Source organism: Typha angustifolia, chromosome 15, assembly GCF_048772165.1.
Source record: "Typha angustifolia cultivar Huaian chromosome 15, ASM4877216v1, whole genome shotgun sequence".
Taxonomy (NCBI): Eukaryota; Viridiplantae; Streptophyta; class Magnoliopsida; order Poales; family Typhaceae; genus Typha; species Typha angustifolia.
The window spans coordinates 5821511-5831364 of NC_133253.1; the positions used below are offsets into that span (position 1 = coordinate 5821511).

Below are 9854 nucleotides of genomic sequence, written 5' to 3' on the forward strand. Positions count from 1 at the left end.
TGGACAGACATCGCAACTGTGGCTAAGAGTCATCTCGCAAGCAAAGAGGGTGTCTAAGGACAGCTATGAGGATGGTGGCGTAGAGTGGGAAAGATCACGCGGTGACATGGAGCAGATAAAGATTGCAGCCTTGGTGATCGCATGGTCGAAAAATTTTCCACGCACCTCCATGAGGGAGAGGGAAGCAGTAATAATGAGAGGAGGAAGTTAAATTATTTGAGGGCAATTATGTAATTAAATTTATTTAAAAATTAATAATGTGATTTATTTATTAGGGGTATAATTGTCATTACTCATTGGTTGTATTAGGTCATTTTCCATTCCACTTAGATTCAAAGTCCAGGGGCAATATTGTAACTTAAAAATGTTTAGAGGGTACCCATTAAAAAAACCAGTATACTAATTAACCCTTGGTTATATATAAAGTATACCTCACCGTCCTAGATAACAGTTAACAGTAGCTGGACACAAATCCAACCGCAAAGATTGGGAAAGAAAGCAGCAACCCCAATTCCCACCACCACCATCACCACCGGAAGAAGAGGCCGGTCGAATCCAAAGACGAGGGGGAAAGCAAGAAGAAGACGAAGGCCGAGATGTCTTCCCACCGCCACCCGCAAGATCAGGTTAGGGCTTCCCACATTCTCATCAAGCACGAGGGATCGCGGCGGAAGGCATCCTGGAAGGACCCTGACGGCCGCGTCATCTCCGCCACCACCAGGGACGCCGCCGTAGAACGCCTTACGGCCCTTCGCGAGGATATCGTCGCCGGGAAGGCGCGGTTCGAGGACGTCGCCGCCCGTCACTCTGATTGCAGCTCCGCTAAGCGCGGCGGAGATCTGGGTCAGTCTCCGAATCCTTGGTTGCCTTTGATTCCTTCAGAAAAAGTTGACTTTTTTAATGTTAGATCCGATTTTAGTTGAAATAGATAAGAGGTAGGTGGCCAGAGAAGGACAGTTATTCTGTGTGTAAGCTTTAGTCAATCTCGATTTGCTGTTCTTAGTCTTTCATTGTCATAAAAAATCTTTCTTTTAGTTCATCTCAGTCCACCTCTAAGTTGTCCGTTATCAGACTTGGGCCTGTTGCTGAAAGATATGATACTAAGCGTGCATAGGCGAAACAAAATAAATCTTGTAATCTATAGGTGTTAGAGTAAGTAGGTCTAGCGATGAGTATATGACATGTGATTTATTGTACTGAGGAATTAGAGGGGAGTGAGGGTGTCCCTTAGTGTGATGGTGAGCCAGTGATGGAAACAACATCTCCAAAAATGAGAGTACTACTATGTGTGTCTTCCCTTTCTGCACCCATGTGTGTTCTAGGACGCCATTTCCCTAAGGCGTCAAAATTGTGTAGAGATTAGTCTTCCCGGACCAGAAGTACCTAAGAGGGAGGGTTTTTGTAACTTGGATAGAAGGACTAGGGTGCTGGGCAACTATATAGGAGATAGAGATTTCTGAGTTGCGATAGTGGGTCAATACTTATTGGAAAAGCTGCAATAAGAAATGATTGATATAAATAGGCTTGAATTTTCTTATCAAGTGGCTCGAAATAGGCCTGAATTGAAATTAATCAACTCAATCTTGATCCTTTGGCTAGGCTTGAAATTAATTTCAAACCAAGCTTGAAGAGAGCTCGACTCGGTTACAATTTACAGCCCTACTATAAGCAGTCAACCGCAAGCCCAAATAAAGGAGGGTTTCATTACGTAGCTTAAACATTAAAATTATGAAAATGGATCATATAAAACTTGATTTTGGCACAAATGGTGCACTAAATAGATATGGAAGGAGAAAAATAATCCATATAGCGAACTCCAATAATTGAGATTAACGGCTTGGTGGTGGTTTTCGTTGTTGTTGTAAGTACCAAATAAGAGTTTTAATCTCAAAAGGTAAAAGGTGGCTGTTATAGTAGATTTATGTGTTGGATTGAGATATTAGAAGAGCAAATGTAATGATACTGTACTTTGTATTTCTTCCATCCTTGATTGGAATGTTGGTGCCTCTATCTCAAAAAGAGAAACCAAAAATAATTGCTGCACTAGTTGGCAAATTTATAAGATATTGTAACTGATATTTCCTCAACATTTTAACCTTTTGATTTTTCAGTAAATCCACTTCCTTACTTATCTGGATAATATGCTTTTTCTCCTGTTGGATATGACTTTCCAAATGGGTATTAGATATGTGTTGAAATTTTACTATTTAATAATAGGTAAGTTGGTCATATTGTCCACTTCAATTCAGATAACTATCTCAGCAGAAATATGTAGTTCTTGCAATCTATTGAAGTTACGCTAAGGGTTTGCATTAGCATTTTATCTAGCTTTTAATTAATAAGCAGTACAATTTTTTTTTTTTTATGTTAATTGTCTCAAACCGTTATGTTTGATGCCTTTCACAATGTAAGCCTGGTCTTTATACCTCAGACTTTCAATTTTTTTCCTTAAATCACTTTGACTGTTGGTCTTTGGATTTGCTGCACACCCACATCTACCATCTTAGTCAAAGCAGTCCCAGATATTTCTTTACCTGTTGTTTACTTGCTTCTTTTTTTTCCTTGTGTACACATACATCCTAGCTTTGGTCTTCTCTGACTTCTTAGAATCCAACATTTTCTGCCAAGGACTTGTAAAGATTTCCTTCGGGTCAGAGAAGTATGGATGCTTTGTCCACGTGTAAGAATTGCATACATAATATATTTGTAAGCATTTCAAGCAGGATCATCATACTTATGTTTGCATTAGGTGCTCTTTGCACAAGTTTTTCTCTACCAGGTTAAAGGAAAACAGTATAACAGTGTGCCAGTTACATTTACCTCCATAATTAACTGAATTAGCATATAGTATTCTATCTGTCTAAAATAGAGCGGTGGAACCGTAAAAGTCTTTTTTGTTTTGAAGAAAAGGCTCGCACCTGGGACGAGCAGATATTCGAATAGTACCCTGCAGTAAAATACAGTCTGCATGTTCATATGGGACTAGAGCAGACGTTTAAAATGGTATTACCCGTTTTATGTCAATAATCAATTATTAGGTTTCTGTACTAATGATGTGTATTTGATCTCCTAAAATGCGTCCTCTGTCAATGATTTCTTTCAGCTGTCTTTCGGTGTGAATACAATAATATATCTGAAGCAAAATTATACAATAATTTCTCTGAAGCAAAATTATCATTCTTATCTAATGAACATGGTAAATTTGTTCTTGTATGTGAACCTATGGTAGCAACACGATCACAATGCAGATCTGTGCTCATTAGACATACTATTGTTGGGACACTACAGTTTTGGAGAAGATGTTTGCCTTTCCAAAATTGTTGCAATAAGTTAGAAACTGCCAATGAATGGGAACTAGCCCTAGCAAAAGAAGATGACAGTTAGACCAGCAATGGTTTTCCTGTCGATTTTGACTCGGAGCTTATGTGCTTACTAGTTAACGACGTGAACAACTTCTATCCTGGTGGATAATTAACTTCCAAGCACATGTTACTTTGACATTTGCCATGCTTTACAGCTGATTATGGTTCTTATGCTTTTCCCAATGGCAGGTCGCTTTGGACATGGCCAGATGCAGAAGCCTTTTGAAGAAGCCACCTTTGCTCTTAAAGTTGGAGAGATTAGCGACATTGTGGATACAGAGAGTGGAGTCCATATCATCTTGAGGACTGGTTGATTCATCTTGCTGTCTTCTGGAAAAGGTAAAAGGAAGGCATTAAATTTTCCTACAAACTGGTGGGTGTGTATTCATAGCCAACGCGGAATACAAGGCGTCAGGCTGTTGTAGCATTTAATGCATTAAGATGTGTCCTGATATTGAATTATTAAAATCTTCATTGACATACCCAGTAATGGACAATGATATTGGACCATATGATCATATTATTTAAAGTCTGATTTGATGATCGTATCATTGCAAGCAATAACTGTTATTGTGGTTGTGCTGGTTTTTCAAATAAGAGGTTGACTAGATATCTAGCTTGTTAAATTGGATTACTCAGAAGCTTCGCTAATTTCATTGATGTGAACCTTCTACTAGCGGGAATTTCCAAACTTCTCTTAAAAGACTAATTAGCAGACCGAGAGTCTTATAGAGTTTTGAAATCTTTTTAGTACCAAGATTAGTACCAAGATTATTTTTCTTAATCTTATTAATCTAGAAATTTTAGAAAGAGAAAAAAATAATTAACTGGTTTAGCTGCTAATCACTGTTGGTTACTTATAAAACACAGATTTGACTGCTGCTGGTACAGGGGGGAGATAAGTGATAAATTTATCTTTACCTCAGAAAATGCCAACCAATTAAGGGAATAAATTTATATCATGATTACTACATACTATTCTTCTTCTTCTTCTTCTTTTCAGGAAAAAGAAGAAGAAGAAGAAGAAAAGAGCAGGGGAGCACGTAACAACTCCCGGACATTATTAGCTCTATCATTATATATCCTTATTAATAATAATTCCCATGCAACTCTAAGCAACCCAACCTTCTAGATGGCATGCAATTAAGCTGGTGCCCTTCATGAAGCTCCAACCCACCCAACATCCACGAAATCCTCACGGAGGAAATACCCAACGTGGCGCTCCACCGTCCACAGCTAACTCCACACCAAACACCCCCCCCCCCCCCCCCCCCCCCCCCCCGTACAAATCCAACGCCTATCTTTTACGACACAAACATCGAGCACTCCTCGTGCAATCACAGCCGTCCATTTCGTATCTTTCTTAGTTTTGTTTCCTGTTCTTAGTACTTACGTAGGTTGATTAAATAAAAATTTGCAAATAAGTCCCCCTTTTTAGTTACGACCTACAGCTTTACTTTCCAGTGGTAGAAATTTGTTAGCGCATCATCGCGCACGTGCATCACGTGATGGAGTTAGATGGATATTTCGCATTAGCAGTGGTAGTTGCAGCTGACGGTCTAAATTGTCAGCCAGCACTATAAGTATGATACCGTTTGTTCCGTCAGTAGTTAGTACACCACTTCCAAAAGAAACAAGTCTAATGGCGCCGGCGGCTACACCGTTCCTACCAACCGTCTCAGACGAGAAGACGCTGCGGGCGAGCTTCGTGCGGGACGAGGATGAGCGGCCGACGGTGGCGTACAACCAGTTCAGCAACGCCATCCCGGTGATATCACTGGCGGGGATCGACGGGGGACGGCGGAGGGGGGAGATCTGCCAGGAGATCGTGGCGGCGTGCGAGGACTGGGGGGTGTTCCAGGTGGTGGACCACGGGGTCGACGTCGGCTTGGTCGCCGAGATGACGAGGCTCGCCAGGGAGTTCTTCGCACTGCCGCCGGAGGAGAAACTCCGGTTCGATATGTCCGGAGGAAAGAAGGGCGGATTCATCGTGTCCAGTCACCTTCAGGTCCGTCATTTTATTTTATTTTAATTTTTTTCTTTTACATTTTAGAATGAAAGAAAATTACTTTAAAAGACATTCTAGTCCTAATATTTATTTACAAGTAAAAGAAAAAAAGGTTAAATGATTTATTTACAAGTTAAAAAAACAGGGGTTTTAATAAAAAATTGCCTTGAATCACACGATATGTCATATGGGTCCTTGTCTCCTTGATTAAAAAAAGACAAACATTGGCAGTACCCAGAGTAGGAAAGACTGGAAAATTTATTAAAAAAACCGACCTTGTAGTTTGTGTTTTATTACTTTATAGTAAAATTTTGTATATAGAACCCTACTTATTAAGTAATTATGATTTACGTGCCCTATATGTTTACTATTTATACATCGATTTTTATAAGTAAAAATATTTTATTTTTAAAATAATTAAAATATTTTTATTTTTAAAGTAACTTAAATGTCTTCGGTATGATTTAGTTGAAGTTATTCTTAGTATAGTTAATTTAAAATTTTAGTTAAATTTAACTAACTGATACAAGGACAGTATTTTTTGGATATATTTATTAAATTATAGAACTTAATTTATAAATAATATAAATATTAGGTGTAAACTATAATTTTATTAGAAGATAATATTATATACAAATTTCTCTACTTTATATTATCGTTGACGCACTTGCGTGTATTACTACCTAATATTGGCTAACTTAAGAGGGTGTATTTTGGAAACTAAAAGGAAAAGGTAAGGGTCAGACGGCAAAGCAATCATGTTGTAAGTACTTAGACGGTGCATTATAGGTACTTAATTTAGAACAAGTGGCATATATTGCCAGTGCAACGTGGTTTGGAAGGACAAAAATAAATTCATATTTTACCTCGATCTAGTTGCGCTTCTTTTTTTTATTCTAGTAAAAGAGGCACAGTTCTAATCAATAATAATAATAATAATAATAATAATAAAAAGCTTAAATTTTGGTTTCATTAATTGCTGTAAAGATACTGGTCAATGAAAGAAAAAGGTTCGATTTTTCATAATTGAATGTTATTACTCATGTACTAATAGGAAAGTTTCATTGAATAATACTCTTTTAAATTAAACTGAGATTTATCATGTAATCTGATTCTAAATTCTAGTGAGAATATATGAACTTTGGAGTATAAAAAATGATTGAAGCTTGGGTGCTTGGGGTATGGAAGTGCAAAGACTAGTCAGTTGCATTTAAAAAAAAATAAAAATAAAAAAATTCTTTGTGCAGGGAGAAGCAGTGCAAGACTGGAGGGAGATTGTGACCTACTTCTCATACCCAATAAAGGCTAGGGATTACTCAAGGTGGCCAGACAAGCCTGAAGGGTGGAGAAGAGTGGTTGAGTCATACAGTGAGAATCTCATGGGTCTGGCTTGCAAGCTCTTGGGTGTGTTGTCTGAGGCCATGGGGCTTGAAACTGAGGCACTCACCAAGGCTTGTGTTGACATGGATCAGAAGGTTGTGGTTAACTTCTATCCTAAATGCCCTCAGCCAGACCTCACCCTTGGCCTGAAACGCCACACAGATCCTGGGACGATCACACTCCTGCTGCAAGACCAAGTCGGCGGCCTCCAGGCCACCAAGGACGGCGGGAAGACGTGGATCACTGTTCAGCCAATCGAGGGGGCATTCGTGGTTAACCTCGGGGATCATGGCCACGTAAGTAATAAGGTTACTTTTTTATTCTAGCTAAACGAGCCGAACATGAGCTGAAGTTGAATGCTGCTGCTACAAGCTAGAGTTAGAATTATTTATACTGCATTCAAGAGTTTTATATCTTACAAAGCTCATTCAGCAGTAGGGAGTAGTCCATCGAATTTCAACAAAAGCATTACAGATATTAGATTAAAAGCTAATGACTACAATAAAATCTAATACATCAGATATATACACTAATAAAACATAAAGAAATAATCAAAATGTATTGCTCATATTTGGCTTATTTATTTGTTGAGCCAAACACTAGCAGCTCACGAATCACAGATAGTTGCAGTTAATATGTTTTGATCTATGTTTTTTTTTTACCAGTATCTGAGCAACGGCCGATTCAAGAATGCGGACCATCAGGCAGTGGTGAACTCAAACTGCAGCCGGTTGTCAATTGCAACATTTCAGAATCCGGCACCGGAGGCAATTGTGTACCCACTGGCAATCAGGGAGGGTGAGAAGCCAGTGCTGGATGAGCCCATCACCTTCACTGAGATGTACAGGAGGAAGATGAGCCGAGATTTGGAGCTTGCCAACCTCAAGAAGCAGGCTAAACTGGAACAACAGCCAGAAGTGCTGGAGAAGGCCAAGGACACTGAGTCACATCGCAAAGATCTGAATGAAATTTTAGCTTAATATATGTAGCTGCTGCAAGTCACTATCTCCATGAAATAATTTTATCGCTAGTCAAACTTTGTAGTTTGTTTGGATGGTCATAATATGTGTGCTCTCATTTCATTTCTTTTTCCCGTCGTCATATTGTAACTTCTGCTATATCCATCTTGCTATTGGATAGTTGAAATCTCTGCTCTCATCTTACATTGTCTTGTTTGAAGAACACAATAACACTGCCTTATCTGCATGAAATATCTTCCCTATTGGCAGATAATACAAAGAATAATCTTATACCAATTGACAGAAATACTACTACAACCAACTGGCATGTGAAATAGATAAATATTATTGCTGGAATCATTGAGTTCATTTACTCCAACCTGCTAGATCCCACATCTTTCTCCAATTGCTTCTCTTTCATCACTTCTCTTAGTTTTCCTAACTCATCCCACATACCAACCCTGGCATACAAATTGGATAACTCAATGTAGATTCCCACATTACCAGGATCCAATTCAATAGCCTTCTCAGCAGCAAGCTTTCCAATATCAACATTACCATGAAGCCTGCAAGCACTTAGCAAAGCACCCCACAAGGTAACACTCAAGCCACTGCCCCCACAACTACCTTTCTTCAACACCATCTCGCTGGCAAACTTCCATGCTCTCTCCAATTCCCCTGCCCTGCAAAGCATGTCAACAACACAGCCATAATGCTCAGACCCAAGAACAACTCTGTAATCAATCATAGCCGATTCAAAGTAGCAAAGACCTTTGACAAATTCGCCTGAGTGGCAGCATGCTGAGAGGACTGCTAACACTGCGATCTCATCTGGCCTAGTTCCTTCAGCTAGCATCTCCTCGTATGCTTTAATCACATCATCAAGCCATCCATTCCGTCCATATGCATTAAGTATCGACGTCCACAAGATGATGTCTCCCTTCCTAACTGTGCTCCATGCTGACTCAAACACTAGCCTTGCCTTACCAGCAAGGCCGCATTTGCCATACATATCAATCAGTGAGCTCAAGACGAACGCATCCTCTCTCTCAATCTTACGAATTAGATAGGCATGCACTTGCATGCCAAAAGCAGCAGCAGGTAATTCAGCGCAAATCCTTAATATAGCAGACATTGTGAACCCATCAGCATCCAAACACAAGCCATGAATCTTCCGAACGAGTGATAATCCTTCCACCCAATGCCGGCTTTCGATATAGCCCATGAGGAGTGCATTTGCACACACAGTGTTCTTAAGGGGAATTTCATCAAACAATTGATGCGCGCCATAGACGTCACCCGATTTACCATATAAGTCGATCAAAGCACCACCAACGAAGATGCTCGACATCCATCCAGACTTAGAAGCGTACGCATGGATCTGCTTCCCCAAATGGATGGATTTGGAGGAGGAGACAAGGGTGAGGGTTGTGCAGAGGGCGTAGGAGTCCAATGGGAGGGCGAGGTAATGCATGAGGGAGAAGGTGTGTAAGGCGAGGGAACGGAAGCCATGGCGAGAGAACAAAGCAAGGAGGGAATTAAAATGGAGTGGACGGGAAAGGAAGAGATGGAGGTTATGGGTTTGATGATGGAGAAGGCCGGCTCGTAGAAGAAGAGAGTGGAGGATTTTGGCGGCTTTGAGCCCTTCTGTTGGTAGGATTTTGGGACGCTGGGCTCTCATTAATTATTCTCATTTCTCCGAGTGCCTCGCATAGTCCAAGTATATATACTCATACACCATTTTTTTTTTCTTTTTCCTTCTTAATGGTTAGTTATATATTTAAAAACATACATGCAAATAAGAGATTTTAGAAGGCTATAATTTTAATGTGTTGCTAATTTTATTTCTTATATGTTGTAAATTGATGATCTTGGATCCTCTAATTTAATAATTATTTAGGCTGAAATCCATGTCATCCTTTTATCCTCTGACATCGTCTCTGTGTCAAATTGTCTTGAATGTTAATAAACTGTTCCTTTCCTACCTGGTCTTAACACCACAATTAAAATATAAAAAAAAATGTCTACATGCAAAAAGACACTATTCTGTCTAGTTTTGTATGGAGATCACTAGAAAGAATATGTTTTGTTACTAGGATGTATGCCCCACATATAAAGTTTTACTCAGCAGGAGAGAAGTGGCAT

At 39.5% G+C, this 9854-nt stretch overlaps 3 protein-coding genes across 3 annotated transcripts; 2 read left to right on the forward strand and 1 right to left on the reverse strand.

Moving 5' to 3' along the window:
• Window positions 1-442: 442 nt before the first annotated feature.
• LOC140777112 (peptidyl-prolyl cis-trans isomerase Pin1-like) lies at window positions 443-3910 on the forward strand. Its single transcript, XM_073121017.1, has 2 exons — window positions 443-843; window positions 3552-3910. The coding sequence occupies exons 1-2, from the start codon at window positions 597-599 to the stop codon at window positions 3674-3676; spliced, it is 372 nt and encodes a 123-aa protein (XP_072977118.1). The 5' UTR covers window positions 443-596; the 3' UTR covers window positions 3677-3910.
• Window positions 3911-4967: 1057 nt separating this feature from the next.
• LOC140778087 (flavanone 3-dioxygenase F3H1-like) lies at window positions 4968-7913 on the forward strand. Its single transcript, XM_073122625.1, has 3 exons — window positions 4968-5370; window positions 6618-7046; window positions 7416-7913. The coding sequence occupies exons 1-3, from the start codon at window positions 5005-5007 to the stop codon at window positions 7728-7730; spliced, it is 1110 nt and encodes a 369-aa protein (XP_072978726.1). The 5' UTR covers window positions 4968-5004; the 3' UTR covers window positions 7731-7913.
• A 166-nt stretch (window positions 7914-8079) lies between these two features.
• On the reverse strand, window positions 8080-9183 carry LOC140779077 (putative pentatricopeptide repeat-containing protein At3g15130). Its single transcript, XM_073124038.1, has one exon. The coding sequence runs from the start codon at window positions 9181-9183 to the stop codon at window positions 8080-8082; it is 1104 nt and encodes a 367-aa protein (XP_072980139.1).
• Window positions 9184-9854: the final 671 nt, after the last annotated feature.